Consider the following 18,122-nt stretch of genomic DNA (forward strand, 5'->3'; position numbering starts at 1 on the left):
CTTTCAAGAGAGCAATTGGAGTTCCACTGAATGCGAGCACTGAAAAGTTACTAGAACTTGGACTGCACAACTCACTCGACGAGTTAATTGAGGCCCATGTCGTTTCGCAAAACGAACGCTTGTCGGGGTCTAAGACGGGTCGACACATCCTCGAGTCACTTGGCATCCGGTACCACACTCAGCAGGGAGAAAAAGCGGATGTTCCTGCCTCGGTTCGCGACCGCCTAATTGTTCCGCCGCTTCCTAAGAATATGCACCCGACGCACCACGTCGGGCGCCGTAACCAGCGAGCTAGAGACCTTCAAAAGAAGTACGGCACTAGCGACGAAGTTGTGTACGTAGATGCCGCGAGATATGGGGACGGGAGACACGCACACGCCGCTGCGGTCGTTGACCGTGCGGGCAAATGCCTCGCGAGCGCCACGGTGACCACGGGACATACGGAAGCGGCCGAAGAAGCCGCGATAGCCCTAGCAATCGCCACGGTGCCGAACGCTACGATCGTAATCAGCGACTCGCAGGCAGCAATCCGCGGCTTCGCGCGCGGCCGCGTCTCGCGGGAAGCGGCCCGCATCCTTAAGATGTGCGGTGATGGTGACTCAGCGTCGCGATCGCCACAACAAAATTTAACAGTCTTCCTCCTTTGGACCCCGGCACACACCGATGTCCCGCTTCCGGGCAACGAGGCGGCCCACGCCGCGGCTCGAGGTCTCACTCGCCGAGCCGTGGCACATTCCGTGGCCGCCGCCTCCGCTCCCGAGAACGGGGCTTCTGATCTGCCGGATCGAGACACTTCGACAGACACGCAGCGACAACACAGACCACAACGGTCGTGGGGTGATCGTCTCATCACGTTCCGAGATATTACGCAACACTACAGACTGGAAAGGCGAAAGTTCCCGCCACCGCATGACAAATTAAACAGACACGATGCCGTAAGCTATCGCTTACTACAAACCCACTCTTACCCCAGCCCGGTCGTCTTACGCCACTGCTACCCGCACTTACACATTACCGATCTATGTAAAGCATGCGGGCACAGAGCAACGCTGCGCCACATGCTCTGGGAATGCGCCGGTAACAATGGTCGAGAAACGGCCGCCGTTCGCGATGCGCCTATGGCGGCTGCCAATACCAGGCAACAGGAAGCCTCGAGCTCACTCGTTCCCGCCGCCGTCCCGTCTGCGGGAGCCGCGGGGGACCTTCTCCGTCGGCGACGCCGCCGCTGGGAGGCGGCGCTCAGAAGCTCGGAGCTCAACGACCAGCTCTGGGCTGTCCGGCAGGCCGAAGATGCCGCCCGAGTTCAGGGACTCAGCGCCGCCATCTGAGGCCACCAAGACCAAGCTGCCGGCCAAGCTCTAATAAAGTTTCCTCTCTCTCTGGTCAAAATATCCGTAGCGCTCTCCACTACGGCGTCTATCACAATCATACGGTGGTGTTCGAACGTTACACACCACATTTCAATCAAAGCACTGCGATTCCAGCATCCAACTAATTCTTTTTTACGTGACTTTGATGGCGTCGATGAAAACTGCGCAACGTACCTCCGCTCAAAAGAGTCTTGTTGGGTGTTTAGAACAAGTGGTTAACGGTTTAGAGTACTCGGTATTCTATTATGGGAGAGCCGAAAGTCGTCCATTGGGCCTCACATTTGATGAGGCAGCATCGACGTGTCACGTGATGGTACCCTACTAGTGGAGAGCTGCTAGCCGTTCCGAGACATTGGCTCAGTGTGTTTGAAAAAAAAAGTGTTTTACAATCTAGAGCGCTTGGTACTCTACAATGGGAGAGCAAAGAGCCGTGCTGTCTACGTCACTGATGAGTGCATTACGGTTCAATCTGTGTATATAATAAAGGGGTAACGATTTAGAGTACTTGCTACTCTGCTGTGGGAGAGCGTAAAGCCTTCCCATGAGAAGCGGAAACCAACGACACACCCCACTAAATAAAGTAACGGTTTAACGCTGCAATGGGGGGGGGGGTGAGAAAAAGTGGGTAACGATTTAGAGTACCAGGTACTCTACTATACTATGGGAGAGCTTAAGCCGTCCCTACCATAATGCCAGCTAGTCTTGAGATCACCAACTGCTGTTAAACGTTCCGATATTTACGAGGTAGGTTGATGCGAAGTTAACATTTGTGACCACCATTCTTGCGGGAGGGGCATGCAACATTTATTGTAGCCTGCTTTGTTGAAAAATGAACTGATGTGGTTGATTACTGCTGGTGGGTAATTAGCACTTGAATTGACGCGTTCCTTTTATTTTATTTCTGTCAAACTGATGCAGCGAAGCAAAACGTCGGTCTTCTGTGCACTATAGCGAACGCTGAAAACAGTAAAAGTATACGCCGCTGAAACAAAGAGCGACGTGCGAGCGGCGGCCAAAAATCGAGCACCGAAGCAGAAAGCTGGTGCAAGGAGCAACTCGCAACAAAAGCAACTCGCAGCCCAAGCCACGCACAAGCGTGTTATAAAAGGGCCAACTCGCAAGAGGAGACCCGCGGGACGGGAGATATAACCGCAACTCCAAAACATGGCGGCACGCGCGCCGCCTAGTGGCGCGTCGCGCGGCCGCTCAACGCCACGACCGCCTCCGCTGACTCGCTAGCATGCGAAACAGGGCTTTCGGGCTTAAGAGACTGGTGATAGCGACGTTTCTTTGCGACATTCTTAGAGTAGTTTGTAGCTTTGCGTCTAGTATTGGCGACATTGAACGGAAATACTCTAAAACTTCGTATAATAAATGCGAGTTCAGAACAATTCTCAGAGAGGTCAGAAACAGTAGTTAATGAAGAGGGGTAACGAACAATAGTCCTCGCTGGGAGCCATTCGGGGTATGTCATGCGCACCCCCCCCCCCCAACTTGCTCTCTGACATCGGCAATCACATCCCGACATCTGCAACGTCACGCGAGGCTCCTGTCTACGTCAAACTGCAGAATGTGGCGGTTGGACCTGCATACTTGGGTTAGCACTCACTCCTATTTCAAAACCGAACTAAAATATAGGCAACAACCGTCGTTTGTGATTGGTCAGAAGTGCTCCGCGTGCAGGACTCTCAAACAACACAAGCATCTCGTGTTTCTGAATTCAGGGTCAAGGGTCCTGTAAGAGTGACGTTGAGGGTGCAAGATAGATGCCACGTGTATAGGTAGGTCTGCGCATTGCTGCGTTCGTGCGATTGTGATAGTACCGCGAGTAGAGTTCCTTTCGCATGTTTTCTCAGAGCAGCACGTGACGGGACTTACCTGACGCAGCCAGTCAATAGCTTGAACTGCCGCCTATCGCACTTGTTGAACTTCACGATCAGCTCGACGGATTCCAGGCGTCTCGAAGGTCTTTGCGCCGCGCAGTCCACCACCGAAGCCATGCCGTTGAAAAGCATCTCCTGACTAAAGTGAAACCGTCTGGAGCGGCAGCAAAGAACAATACGTTTTTACTAACTATATAATCTCCGACGTAGGTACATTCGTCTGCAAGACAAGCCGATGAAAGCAATGGACAACATTAAAAACGAGTGTTGTGGTTTCGCGTCCTGAAACCACGATATGATTAAGGCTGATGCCTCGGGGGAAAGCTCCGAAAATTTCTACCATCTCCTTACTGTCGTTTAACTTGTTCTCAAATATCAGTACACGGGTCTGCAGCACCTCGCCTATACATCGATATGCAGCGTGAATTTCGTTGGTGCGCCATAACCATCACCATCAGACCGTCGCGTCAGTTAGCTAGCAGAGAGTGAAGACCATGAAAGTATACAAGGGCATTATCAGTAGCCTTTAACTATTCTGCGGTAACTATGCTACTACAGTAAATAATGTTGACGAAAAGACTACTTCCTGCCGGTTCAGACAACATTCGGATAACGCGTCCGTTGTGCTAAACAGTGGTCTCAAACTCATCTCAAGCAGCTAGTCGCCGATTTTAGCACTGCAAGGGTAGGATTAAAGAAGAATGTAAAAAGTAAACGAGGAAAATTTTCAGACGCATAAATCACCACAAGAACGCATAGAGAAGCACGAAACTTTCCCTCATTAAGATGTATCAACTAGCCCTGCAAAAAGTGCTTCTAAGAATGTAAGAGCCGGTGTGAGGGGAGGGGGAAGAGAAGCACGCATTGTCAGTGAGTCGGTTCGTGCACTTTGTCAGAAGACACTGTCATTGAAAATAAAACCCTTTCCCATATCCCATATTCAGCGTCATTTCTATGGGAAATCAACATCTCTGTACCAATCTCTAAAGTGAGCAAAGTCTGAACGCTGATTCGGAAATACTGTTTTGCAGCAAAAGCTGTTTTCAGATCACAACGGCAGTGGAATTGGGGTATATTTGTCCACCTCCACCGGTCTGCGTAACCGTTTTGTGACATCTGCATGTATCGTGTTTTAGCGAAGGAGTTTCAAGAACCAGCGTGTCTCTGAGAATACGCTACGGCCATGCTCAGGTCCTGGTTGCAAATACGATCCATTCCTAGAAAATTTTCTGATTAGGTTTTTTTTTATTTCTAGCGATAGCGCTGGTGGTTACGGACACCAGCGTTGGCAGCGGCATGTATACAGCTACGGCACCTAAATCTGCTCTTGTTGTGATCTCGTTGCAGATTTCACTGTAACATAATAACATACTGCCACCTGAGTGATGACCGAGAGCATGGAGTGGCTGTTTACCATCGGCTAGGTGGGTGGTGGCAAAAAGTATGCCACCGGTGGCATCTGTCGCCCAGGTTGACTCCATTGCTCGATATTGAAAAGCGAGGTTGAGGGCACAGAATCTCGCCCGCTGTTAAGGTGCCCATGCTAGATTGACAAGCCGACGCTCTTTGAAATATCTTTCTGGTTTCATATTTTCGAATTTCGCGCAATATGTCGGGCAAGAAACCGTGTTAACATATATATTATATCATCGCGGAAGAGCAAAATTACAAACGTGTGTCACACAATGTGAACTGCGCAACGAGTGGGTCATTCAATGCTCAGCCATAATTCTTCACAACCTAAGTCACATTTCCTCGCTCTCATCAACCACAGCACAAAATGCGCGAATTGCCTTACACGTGGGAAACGGTTATACCTCACTTATGGACAGAAAAAAGACAATGACATATTTGGTGCTTCCACACTTTCTGAACGTTACGGTGGTTTATGGTGAATATAGTCGATACATCGCAGATTTACAAGCATTCGTTGCTTCAAGATATCGTATACAAGGGCATCTGGAAAGGACGCTGTTCCAGCTTTCACTGTGACTGTGCTGCGTGTTCTGGGAATTTCGTTTCATGGTTGCGCTTCAACTTAAGGTGGTCACGTGGGGTGCCTCACGAAATCAATGCTTTAGACCGGTCATGCCAGTGTACCTCATGAACGTAAAAAAAGCACGCCAGCTATAGGCTATAGTGGAGAGAGCAAAAGCAGATATGTAAAAAAAAACAAAAAAGCGTTAAATACTCGATAGTTTGCTTAATTGTATGTTGGTATCGTTTTGTTGCAAACGTGAAGAAAACGAGCTCTTGGTCAATTCCTTTTCCTTGGGCAAGACGAGCCTCGTTGGAAACATGAAGCGCTATGGCAGGCATTTTACTCCCTTTTCAGGACAGTGTTCGTTCAAGAGTTGATCGGCAGTCGGCGTCAAGGGTATGGAGAGAAAAACTCTAATTCCGCGGCAGTTTGGGATTGTATTCGGTTAAAATGCGCACTAACGCCGAGATGCTTTGGAAGAAGCGTGAAATCTAAAATCGAGGCTGCAGTTGCCGAAACAAAGAAATTAGTCACTTTTTTTTTTCTGGTTGCTCATGCTGCATAAACTTTTCATGGTGACTGAACACATTTCGCGATGCATTTGATGCCGCTTTCGGCTGCTATACGCACATATGCGCCAACCTGGATGAGCGTCAACAGCAACAGCAAACAAAGAAAAACATGCGGACGAGGAGGAAAAAAACACATTTAACAATGCCCGTCTGTACGTTTCGAAGCAGTTCTGGTTATATTTGTATATATATTACGTGTAATATGAATTGTGCACTGTACCGTACATATTTACAGAAAGGGGGGAAAATTGTATCATTGTTTTAGGAAAGATTTTTGAGTAGACATAATTTTAGAGCAGACAGGCAGGCACTTTCAATCTTGAGAAAACTATTCACATTCACGTAAACGGTGCTTTTATAGAAACCTTCGTCAAAGACCCAACCTTATTCAGAATACAAGACTTACCGAAGAAATTACCACTTGTAGATCGCTTTCCAGCTCTCGCAAGTTCTTTTATCGAGAGATGCAAGACGAAAGTTGCTAGTAAATTTTCTGTGAACGCATTCAAAATTATCTTGATTGGCGCTATTGAACTGCCATAGAAGGACGGGAAGTACTGGTACACCAGCTGCAGTGTCACTTATACCTGGGGCCCCTCTATCAGTTGTAATATTTGACTTTTTTTTTCAAGCGGTTGACGTTTGTGAAGAGCTTTTATGATTTCATTGTGATTGACGCATTCTGTAATTTTACCTCTAAAGGACCGTGAACTACTTTAAGCAACCTATATATCGTACAGCGAATGACTCTATAGATTGGTGTCACCGATCTGTGGTAATATAACGCATACTCGACGACTGCTACATCAGTGACTTCTTACACTTCGCAAAGGTACAACAGAAAATGCTTCCAATGAGTCGTTCGTTGAATTGAGCTACCAGTTGTTGGCATGTTCGATGCAGTCTGCGCAAAATAAAGCGTTCACTATCGTAAACCTGTTTCAGCAAGATAATGTTTACTAACCTCATGTTTCGTGACCCGCCGATTGTTTGTTTGCTTCCTTGCTTGATCCTATATGCCTTGGCTCGTACCCAATATGGGTGATTGGGCACTAAACAAGCGGTTATTGAAATGGGGACAAACGATTTTGAAGTTTTGATGGAGAAAAAATAACTATTCTGTCATCTAGGGAATTTAGTAGTGGTTAATCCTAAGGTGAGTTAAAAATAAACTAGGCGTACAACTAATAGTTGAAAGGAATAAATGAATGGTAATTCCAAAAGCTAGAATTTATTTAGTTGAAGAAAAGAAAAAAAGGAAAGAAAATTTAACAAGTAAACCTTCTTGTCTCTGAATAATTCACAAACTGCTTCCCAGACGCTCCTGTTGCTGAGGCAAAGAGAAGAAGCCCCAAAGGGAAAGCATTTTTTTTTTCAGAATTCAGGGTAATGTTTCATTTCCGGAATATAGTTTGTAAGTGTTTATTCTCATGCACTGTGAAACGTCGGCAAATAAGTAAAAAATGATCGATGCTTTCTAACCCTTGACAGTAAAAGCAAAAGGTATATTACACCTGGCCTGACCTATATTAATAGAAATTAATAGGTGCAATTCGGTATCGAAGTTTTGTGATGTGCCAATTGTGTTTATTTTTTACCGAGGATGATAATCCTAAAAAATATTTTCCATACCCCACTTAACGGCATTTTCAATATTGCAGAAATATCCTTAAAAGCCCTTTAGGAGGGTAATACCATATAGGAGGGCTCATCATAAACGTGGAGTACAATCAGTATATAAACAGCTCCTAATAGCAAAGAAAAAAAAAGGCGAAACTATATATATTACACGGTATCTATTATAGCAAATATTTTACTGTTATGGTTTGTAACGTGTCGCAGATACGCAGTTCTCTTCATCATGATATGCAGGCGCGCGCCTTCTTCGTCCTCTACTTCATCATCCGTTTCCTGATCTACTCTCAGAACACGCCCACCAATTTTTCCAGCGCGAGATGCAATAACTCTGATGGGTGAGAGCACCAGTACAGAAAAAGAGAGAGTAAAAGCCGAAATATGAATGGAAAGAGATAAATTTTTGCCAGAAGAGTATCCTGGCAAGGTGTAATTCCAACACGCGTACCCACAATTCGAAGGCGAGTGTCCTCACGACTCCGTTGCCTGGCACACTACCAAGACATGGCATGTATCTTTGTATAGTGTAGTATAAACACGTGGTTAGTAAAAGAAATTAGAGTGCGGAGGAGGAAAAGGAAGGTGGGAGAACGAAAGAAGGGAAAGAAAAAAATGGGCATAGAGGAACAGTTAGAAAGAAGGAGTGAGAAGGGGAGGAATAGATAGAAAGCGAGAGAAGCCTGAAGGCGAGAGAAACAATTTCGAGAATGAGAGAGAAACAAACTCCAAATTAGTCAGTTGCTGGACTTGTTAGTGTGACATCCTGCGTAGGGCTAGCCAAATCGGTTCGGAAGAGGGAACAAGGGACAGAAAAGACGAATATTAGCCATGCAGCACTCGCCGACAGTGTCTTGAATTGTTTCAGTGTTCGGCATTTTTATCATTCACGACGAACTTCCTGATATTATTATATACGTGGACACGCTAAAAAGTCTTGCAGTACGCCTAGAAATGTTTTGCATTCAACGAAAGTTATAGTCTTAGCAGAAATTGAATTTGAGCATTCTGCGTTGCAATGAAGTGTTCTGCCACAGAGCCACACGAGGTCTCGGAACTGCATTGGAAAACGGTCCATTAGATGCAGGCGTAACGCTAGTTAAACGTAGATTCTTGATGCATGGCTTTTCATTTGAGTTTATGAACATTACACATGTACTCCATTGATACAGTCGTCAAGCCTTATAAATGTCAGTTATGCTTAAGCGCCCTCCACTGAAGTCGAGGTATATATAGGTAACTCTGTCCAGGACTACCATGCTCACGTACAGAAGCGCTGCATCAGCTTACCGCTTCTGAAATTCTCACGTTTCTGTGGGCATCATTACGGAAATGTAAACAAGCAGTTGCATCTAACATTTATGTCTCATCTGCGGGCACGTTTGTAGGTATCTTTAGCGTTACTTTGTTTCGCTCAATAAAAGCATTACACCGCAGTCACCTTCTTTTTGCATGCTTCTTATTCTTATCTTAATCGCAGAATCTGCTAAATATTTAATTGGAAAATCTTGATTGTGGGATTTCAAGTTGAGCAAATGAATCTAAACTGGTGGAGTATAATATTAATCGCATCTTCCGCGCCATTTCAGCAGTGAATGAACAACGTCGCAGCGCACATTAGGCAATAATTGGGGCTTATAGGGGCCAGTTTATCTGAAAACGTGTAGGAAAGAAATACAAATCGTTCATTTTGCTTAGCTATACTCTATAGGCATCAGTCATAAATAAAGCCTTGAATCTAATGACCGCTGCAACTTTCATCAACTTTCTCTTCAGGCAGTTGCAAGTCTGGCAGACCATCGCCTGCGCTGCTCGGAGCCCTGCTTGCCTTCACACGCTTTCCGGCATGTCTCTCGGACGCAGGACTGTGGGCGTGGCGACGCTTCTTGCCGCTTGTTGTGTCGGCGAGCGGCGTCCGACGGCGAGGGCCCGACGACTGAACGCGAGACGCGACGTGCGCCGCCGCACGCGCCCCCGACACGCGCAGTAGACGTGAGTTGACCGGAGCCCGCGGAAGTCCAATAAAGACTGAGCCGGCCAGCGGCCGTTGATTGAACGACACACAACGGACACGCGGACACACGTGATTGGCTGCATGCAATCACATGTGTGCCGTTACAGACGACATCTGCTGACAGAGTACACACTAGGGCGCACTCAGTGCGCGCGCCACTCACAGGTGGCGCCACGACACCACACCGCTCTTCTAGCACAAACTCAGTCGAGCTCCTGAACGGTGGTTTTTCTTGATGTGCCTGTCTTCCGTGGGTTTGTACCGACCGCGTGGCCGAGCACTGCTTGGGACCTTACGCTCGCGTCCGCCACGGCGACCACCTCGACCTCCCTCGGCTCACCTTCTTCTTGGCGCTGCGACGTTATTGAGCCTCGCTCCCCGCGTCGTTGGTGCTACAAGGGGAGGAGCTTCTGGAGCGCTTCCTGCGGCTCACTCTCGGATCTTTAGTCGCGGCTGCCTTACTGGTGGATGGGTTCCGACTCGCGGGCTGCGTTGCCTCCGTTGCCTTCCGCAACTTTCCAGCCGCCGCTGCAGCGATGGGCTTCGGAGCTAGGGGCTTCACCGGCGGGCCCCTGGGTGGTTGACCGCGTGGACGTTTGCCTGTCGGAGCCTCGTTGGAAGGGCCAGCGGCATTGTCGTCAGCAGCAGCCTGGCGCTTCGCTCGCCCGACCTTTGGGGAACCATGGTGGGCCGCCACCCGTTTCTTCGCCATGGGGTGGTGTCTCCGGGTCTTGATCCCACGTCAGCCTTTGATCCCGAAGAGCTCGCTGTGCTCCTCAGCGTTCCCGCTCACAGGCAAGTGGGCCCCCGAGGACGGCTTTGGTGGAACAGCGCCGAATGTCCGGGTTGAACAGCCAGCTGGATTGAGCCACTGCAACTGGCTGAGTATAGAGCAGACCGGAGCAGAATCTTGGCACTGTGGCACACATCCACGCTGACAGGCCAAATGAAATTCTTAATCCTTTGCGTTTTGTTCTCGTGCACCGCATGCGTGCAGTGCTTCTTCTCTCTCTCCTTGTTTTAATTAGAGCATTTTATTCAACAGTGCAATCTGCAATGTGAGTGAAAGCGTTGCCAAAATTGCTAATCAAAATTTGCTGTATAATCAATGGTATTTAGTATTACAGCACACTTTATCAAGTTGAAATCGACCACGTGTCATAGGTAGATAATTACCATAATAATAATAATAATAATAATAATAATAATAATAATAATAATAATAATAATAATGATGATGCCGACACGCGATTCGTTCTCTTCTTCTTCGTCGTCATCTTCCGATTCGCTCTCCGAACAGGCGTGCCAATTTTTCAGGCGCGAGATGCAATAACTTTGATGGGTGAGAGAACAGGTCACTTCGAATCGGCTGCACTGGCGGCACCAGTTCAACGGGTGCAGCACCTTTCTCCTCGATTGGCTGATGCCGCGCGCAAGCTCTGCACTGGCTTCCTCGTTTTGTCGCGGCACAAGCGTAGTGCATGCTACACGAGTTCTCGGCCGGCCTATACACTAGCTCAAGAAGAGGTGCAAAAAGGTGCAGCATGGTGTGCGCCCCCTTCCTCCCCCCAACATTGGAGCAGACGAGACTGCGTGGGGGTTCAGGGCGCGTGCGCGAAAACAGTTGAGTCAAACTCGTTCCAGTTTTTATGGCACGAAGACAGCTATCGCGGCAGTGTTTTGGTAAACAAAGCACTCGATAGACGCCGCGTGCTGTGACACTTTTCAGAACTAGTGCAGGCAGTGCAAGCCAATTCGAAGTGACCTAATGACTACAACGAGAGATGGTACGGCAGGCGTACAGAAAGAGAGAAAAACAAATTTTCGCCGAGGAAAGTATCTTGGCAAGGTGGAATCTGAACCCTCGTACGCACGATGCGAATGCGAGTGTTCTTGCCTCCCGGTTACCCGGGCACACCGTAGAGAAGCTTGTCACCGTGGCACACATCCACACTATCCACGCTGAAGGGCCAAATGAAATTTCTAATGATGATGATGATACTTGTTATTCTGGCGCACACCCACAAAGGAGTTCTCGTGAAACGCGTGTGCAGTGCTTTTATAACCCTTTCAGTCACGAATTATGATGCGCTGTCAGAAACGCGTCAAATTCGCGTGGCATAATTCTTAGGACCTCAGTGTAACATTTCAAGTAACAAAATGAAGTAAAGCGTTGTGTCGCTTGAGTTCTAGTAATTAAAGTTAATCAGTGTGTACATAATTATCTAATTATTCTGCCACCAGTCAGCTTCAGTACTTGCATAAAACGAATCCACTAATAGACTCAAAATACATACGCAGTTTCTTTTATGGCTGTGTTTGTTTCGGACAAAGAAAAAACACTGCTTTTTGTGTTGGTCTTGGAATGCGTCACGTCGAACAATCGTCAAACATGATAGTACATCCAGTAAAGTCATCCGCTGCAGCAATTCACAGCATAATGATGTTAAATAATCGCCAGTTGTGAACTCAGGAGGCCTCCTTGAATGTGCACACTAAATTACAAGACATTTGATCAAATACGCGGTGCGTGACGTGCCATTGATGTGTATGTCTCCATTTGTACACACCGTGACTGAAAGGAATAATTGATATAATTAGAGCATTTTAACCAACAGCGCAAGATGCAATGTACAGCATAGTGCCAGATTCCTTCCTAAAGTTTCGTTATTGTCCTGTTACACTTTTCTTTTCTTTATTGATCGTCCCGTTACACTGTGTAGTGCCTTGTGCCAAGTGTGTCGAATGACCTAGATCCATCGACATAATCGTAGAACATTCCGATGTGATTACGCGTGCAACGCGAACGTTAGAATTTTCTAGAACTCGAGTAATACCAATTATGAAGTGAAATTAGGAAGGCGGCCGAACAAAATTTACCGCAGTAACTTGATGAAACCATGCGTTCAACGTCAAGCGGTCGTAAATCTGCGGTTGAATACTTCAGAGGAAGAGGGAGCAGAAATTTTGAGTTCTAGTAATGTAATTGAAAGGGGATCGGAGGTAATCCTGGAGCAGTTGAACCTAGAGCCTAGGTTAAGTGAAGTCCAGAAGGAGGACCTAATAAGGATTGTTTCCGAGTTTGAAGACGTGTTTTTGGACCGCCCCGAAACACGAGGCTGATCGAGCACGATATCGAGCTAAGCGGTGAGGAGTCAATCCGTAGCAAGCCGTATCGTTGTTCCCCTGTGCAACGTCGCAAGTGTGAGCCGCTCTTGGTGCCGCATAAGTATCGTCGCCTAAAAGTGGCCGGTTACTGAGATGGAGCCTGTTGCTCCACAGCGCAACTTTGACGTTCGCTAAAAAAAAGGGGGGGGGAGTCTAACGCTAATGCAGGTGCATTGAACAGTGCGTTCTAGCTAGTACCTTCTCAACCTTTCGGTTTCTCGCTGGCCATTCGGGGCAAAATTTTGACCTCATCACGACCTTAGCTGAGCGCTCTCGTCCAGAGTGAGCTCAAGGAGCCAACTTTAAGTTGTATTCTAATTCGTTACGTTGTTGTACGTGGGAAAAAATTGAGTTGTCGTTTTAAGAGTCTTGTGTCCCACATGTGCCTCTTGATGTAGAGGGAACGAAATTCCGATGGACACGTAGCTAGGTATACGTTGTAATATACTTTGTCTGGTGTTCTGTCGGGTGACCGAGGGCGCTTGCTTGTGTCGTGTGTTGTCTGTTGTCGATCCGTTCTTGGCAAGTTGCAGAACCATCGACAAGTGCTGAGACCAAAGATCGTCAGAAGAGACGAGCGAAGCTGGTCGACAAGTAGTCCAAGTGTATGTGTATACTAAAAAACTGAACAGAAATCCAGTCCTTAGCAGTCCTTAGAAACACATACAGAAAGAAGTCCTTAGAAACACATACAAAGATTTTATGTTCGAAACCATCTAATATCTTCAGCTCATTACAGTCTGGAGGAACAGATAAATACATGCACAGTTCTGAAAGGTAGTAAGTCACACGAGGTACTTTTTGCATTTATTCTATACAAAGTGCAGTACCATACTAGTGCACCTTCATTCATTCTGTGCATACATGTGGTGACCTTCTCTTACTACTATAGTGTCATCGTGCACCTGATTTGAAATCATGTGCTTCTAACAAGGTTTTCAATTATCTGTCCAGCTGTAAACAAAACGCGTGTTATATTATGGTAAACTGTAAAACGATGGAGAAGCGCCATTGTATGCCTATAGTTATCAGTATCAGAATGAACTATTAATTAGGAATGTGTGTGTTAGAATGCCCCCAAACAACGTGTGTGCTACTGAGCGTGGCAGAGAAGCAGAACAAGCGAGAAATGAAATAGCAGGCAACACCAGCAGCACTTAATCATGTAATTTTTTTTTTCGATTACCCCAGCAACGCACGTTCGAGAATCTATCTTGTGCATAAATGGAAATGAGACCGCTGACTGCTGAATGTGTCAGCGTCGCTGGTACCCGACACAAAGACACATCACACTGCTACCAACCAGTGCACGCTTGTTATTAGCTTGGCAACACACGAAAACGATTGGAACCGAAGCCAACAAATGTTTCAGCGTCATACAATTCGCGAATACACCTATATAAGTACGTACGATCTCACATCACCGAAATGTGCTGGCTAGTGCGAGGTTCGCTTTCAGCGATGATGAATACCGATGTTGAAAACAAACACAGTGCAGATAAAAACTCCTCCGTATGCACAACGCAATGTTTCGGGCATCGTATATGGTGTGTATGTTGCGACGGAAACTACCGTACATTTTTTTCAGCCGATGTGCCTCGCATGTGCTGGTTCATACGAACTAGATGGTAGAGGCCTGCGCTGGATGCAGATGACACTGATCTGAATTGCCTCCGCGGTAGGCGAGGGCTCACGCTCAAACCTTCGAACCTCCGAAGTCTGTTTACACTCGTTTTTAGCTCAGAAAGTCACAGATCAAAGCACAAGAACACCGACATGCTCCTTTCGCTCGGCCGACGATCGCACACGGGACCGGCGCAAACATAGCCGGCTGGCATTCGCTGGATTTGTCGGCGTCGCTCGAACTCGGCACGAAACGGCGTCACGTTGGTAGTATTAGCAGTCGTTCGTCGTGTCGTTGTCGTTCTAGATTACGAAGCGGTCATTGCACGTTTGGAGTAGTTTCCGTGCTTGCTTCCAGCACTCGGCCGTGCCTTCGAAGCGGTGGCCATTAGGCATAACATTCGGAGGCATCGCGGCCTCTGGTTGGTTGGAACGAGGCCCCTGGTTGGTTGGCGCCGCTATACGCGTGGTGACGTAGTGTACGCATGGCAAAAATATCAAGCCCGGCTTGATCCCTCGCGCCTCCTCGCGTATGGCCCTCCGACGCCGACGCCGAGAGGCACATTTGACGCTTTTGACGCGTAGACGCGAGCATACGCGTGCCAGTGGTTGGCACTTTACGGCATGCGCACGCACATACGTCTCCTGACATGCGCACGCGCATGCACATTTCGGCACGCGCACGCGCATGCCGAAATGTGTATGCGCGTGCGGTGATTGTATGTGAACAATGACCGCATTCTAATTTCGTCTTCCCGCAACTTTTGTAGTCTCATAACAAAGAGAGCGGTATTTATATCACCAACGCGAATTAGAAAGCCGTCAGTAAAGCTCAGTGCTATTTTATGACGCAGCAGAAGGTACGTGGTTCGGTTCTGCAGCTTCCAAAGAGCTGTTCTGTTATGATTTCCTGGGATGTCTATAGGCACTGCAATGCTGTCAAGGGAAGTTGTTGCCGCCAAGTATACTTTAGCAGCAATGTGGCACCTCTAGGTCTAACCAGCAGACGGTCTGTGGCGTTGCCGAAGCCCGTTTCTCCAGGCCACATCATGCCTACCGTGTTACCGATTGACATGATAGACTGGCTATTAACTCGAATGCCGATGACCAGCGTCAATTCATTACGCTGCGGCGGTGGCGGCGTCGAGAAGTAGAATAATTGGCCCAAGCTTCAACGTCTCTGCATTACATGGCTGTAAACGGTGTTCGGAAGGCATATGCAGAACTCTGGTGCCTAGAGGTGTAACTCTATACGCAGTTACTCTATCCCTTTCGTAACTGCCAGGCAGGCGGTATTCCATGGAACTCAACAGCAACGTGCGCTCAATCCACAAAGAAATGAAGAATAAAAAAGAAACATTGTATTGCGTGACTGAACAAAAAGAAAAGTAATACGACGCCTGCTCCGTCCTTATAGGATCCGTCCATATGGCGGCGTCGTCTTTGGCACTGAACACATATGCGCCGTCCTGGCATCGCGGGGAATTCAGCCTCTAGTGCGGTCCATGCGGAGGGCGTTCCCCGGTCCACCATCCTGCACCAACTGGTCCTGTGCGTGCTCGGCCCTGCTTGTGGCCTCGTACAGCCTCGCGGCGCTGATGATGCTGATCACAAGCACCGGGACCGACCAGGAGGTCCACAACGGCGTCAAGTCCCCGACCAGCACCACGTCCAGGAAGGAAGAGACGTACTGTGGGCACAGCTGCGAGGAGGAGGACATCGCATATCAGAAAACAGATCGACGATAGAATTCCTGAAAACAAGTAAATGTGCGAATTGCTATATCTAAGAACCAGTAAAGGCTTTTTTTCTTTGTCCCCAATAAGTTTTAAACAACCAGCTTGCAGGATTCGAATTATTCCGTTTTGATTGTTCTCGGACCAAACAAGTTCGCTCCGTCAGAGAGAAGGCCTTTTTAACATTGGTATTACTACAATCAACTGAGCAGAAAATTGAGACGGTAGAACAATCGATAGCTGGGCTAGTTGGTAATATATTTCTGTATAATATGTACGCATAGTTATATCCCTCCTCCCCATCCCCAGATCCGGCTACGCACCCCTGATCGCCAGCTACAATTTTGGCTTCAGCAATTACTCGCACCACTGACCTGTTGTACTTCCTTTTCAGAAACAATAAATATTTCCTGTACCGCATAAGTTGTACTTCAGAAGCAACCATCTAGGACAAGCAGAGTGCGTGTGGATTACATGTGCGTAGATTTTCCATCATGTGGAAGGGGGGGGGGGGAAGCTGTGCTACCGAGCACGGCCCTCCCCCTTCGCCCTTTTAGGAGAGTCCGAAATAAAATGAGCTTCGCAGTATACACTCAATTGCAATGGTTGCAAAAAAAAAAAAGACTAAGGCGATGACGTGCTTTCGACAACGACCCGCCTTTGGTTCTCGGTGTCATATAGAGAGTCTTACAATATTTACTAGAGTAAACTGGCACTGTGATCATTCAGCCGCAATGGGAACAGGAGCGTAAGCAGATATCTCTTTTGGGAGAGAGAGGGACACCTTGTTTTCAGGGGGGGGGGGGGGGAGAAGGCGCATATCCTTGAAATGCTCATTTTTCGCTCTGTGTGCCGGCGAAAAAACTTAGGCTGTGTGTGTGTGGAAGGGAGGGTGCACGGGCCTGGTGTGTTAACTCCTGGGTACGCTACTGCACGGTAATGACGGTTAGCACACGGATTAGCCTTGCTTTCAAGCTTGCGGGCTTCGGACGAATTTGCAGCTTTGCTTCTTGCTGCGTTTTGGTTTTGTTTCGAATAACAAAAAAACGTACCATTGTGAACTCCTTGAGCTGAATTTAACTGCATGGTTAGCAAAAAAAAAAGGTCATAGTGGTGAAGCGTAACGAGTTAACTTTTGCCTAATATTTGCGGGAAAGTGGATTCAGGCAACACGGAGCCAAATGGAGCCAGAAGTACGAAGCTTAGACAAATTTGTCTACTACCCACGGTTCCCATGGTGGCTGAAGCAACGTGCGTTGATGCTCCCATATGCACTAGCGCCACATTTTCCCCTAGAACATTTATAGAAAACTCTATGCTCCGGGATTACGAGGGTGAAGGTGCAGAATAAACACTTCTTGAAATGTAACTTAAAGGGGCCCTGCAACACTTTTGCGGCGTGACCTAAAAACGCTCTCGAGGCCCCTGAGAACACGAGCCAAACATTGTAGCAAAGCCCTTGAATTTTCAAGTCAATCCTAAACGTCAGCTAAAAATCGTTCCCTCTTCTTTCTTCGAGTGATGTCATATACCCACGTGACGACGCCATATGCCCAAATTTACGGCCATTGGCTGACGTCAGCGTCGTGAGGCGCGTAGTTACCGAGGTCCCCACGTGCTCGCGATCACACTGAAAGTAAGCCGCACGTTCGAAGAAAAGTGCTCAAGGCCATGACGCGCCCGCGACGTGATTTCTTTCCCGTGTACCATCCCTGCCTGCTTGGCATGCAGCGCCATCGCTGGGGCGAGAGAAAGGAGGCAGTTACAGCGTTAGAGAAATTAAAAGGACCCTATAGGGGAACGATGACTTCGTTGAGATTGGCAAAGTGCACTCTGAGAATCCCATATGCTTCCCTATCATTAGTCTATTATTAGCGGAGAAAATTCAAGGTTGAAGTTTCACTTTTAAATTTTGCGCCAAAATGTCTGCTGTGCGTGACGTAAGAAACATCAAAATGTATTTTTTGGTATTTTCGTGGTAACGGCTCGATGGAATTTTCTTAGCCTTTGTACGCTAGCTCTATAGCACCAACAGATTACAATGTACTTCTTTTTTTATCGACTGGAAGTTAGGTAGGACACAGTAGACGCCTTCCAGATTTCCTACGTCACGGCGTTTTGTGAGAGACTCTCATGACGACGT

General features: G+C 47.5%; 1 protein-coding gene across 2 annotated transcripts in view; it reads left to right on the plus strand.

Annotated features, from left to right (window-relative positions):
• Positions 1–18,122, plus strand: part of LOC142765080 (uncharacterized) — a 29,603-nt gene that overhangs the window by 10,658 nt on the left and 823 nt on the right. Inside the window, exon 2 of one of the 2 annotated variants that reach the window (XM_075865648.1) lies at positions 15,661–16,402. The exons of the other annotated variant lie outside the window; for it this stretch is intronic. Coding sequence (XP_075721763.1) covers positions 15,661–15,991 — 331 coding nt within the window. The 3' untranslated portion in view covers positions 15,992–16,402. Of the gene's footprint in view, positions 1–15,660; positions 16,403–18,122 lie in introns of those variants that run through there. 2 annotated transcript variants of the gene reach the window in all.

The sequence above is a fragment of the Rhipicephalus microplus genome, chromosome 6 (assembly GCF_043290135.1).
Source record: "Rhipicephalus microplus isolate Deutch F79 chromosome 6, USDA_Rmic, whole genome shotgun sequence".
Classification (NCBI taxonomy): domain Eukaryota; kingdom Metazoa; phylum Arthropoda; class Arachnida; order Ixodida; family Ixodidae; genus Rhipicephalus; species Rhipicephalus microplus.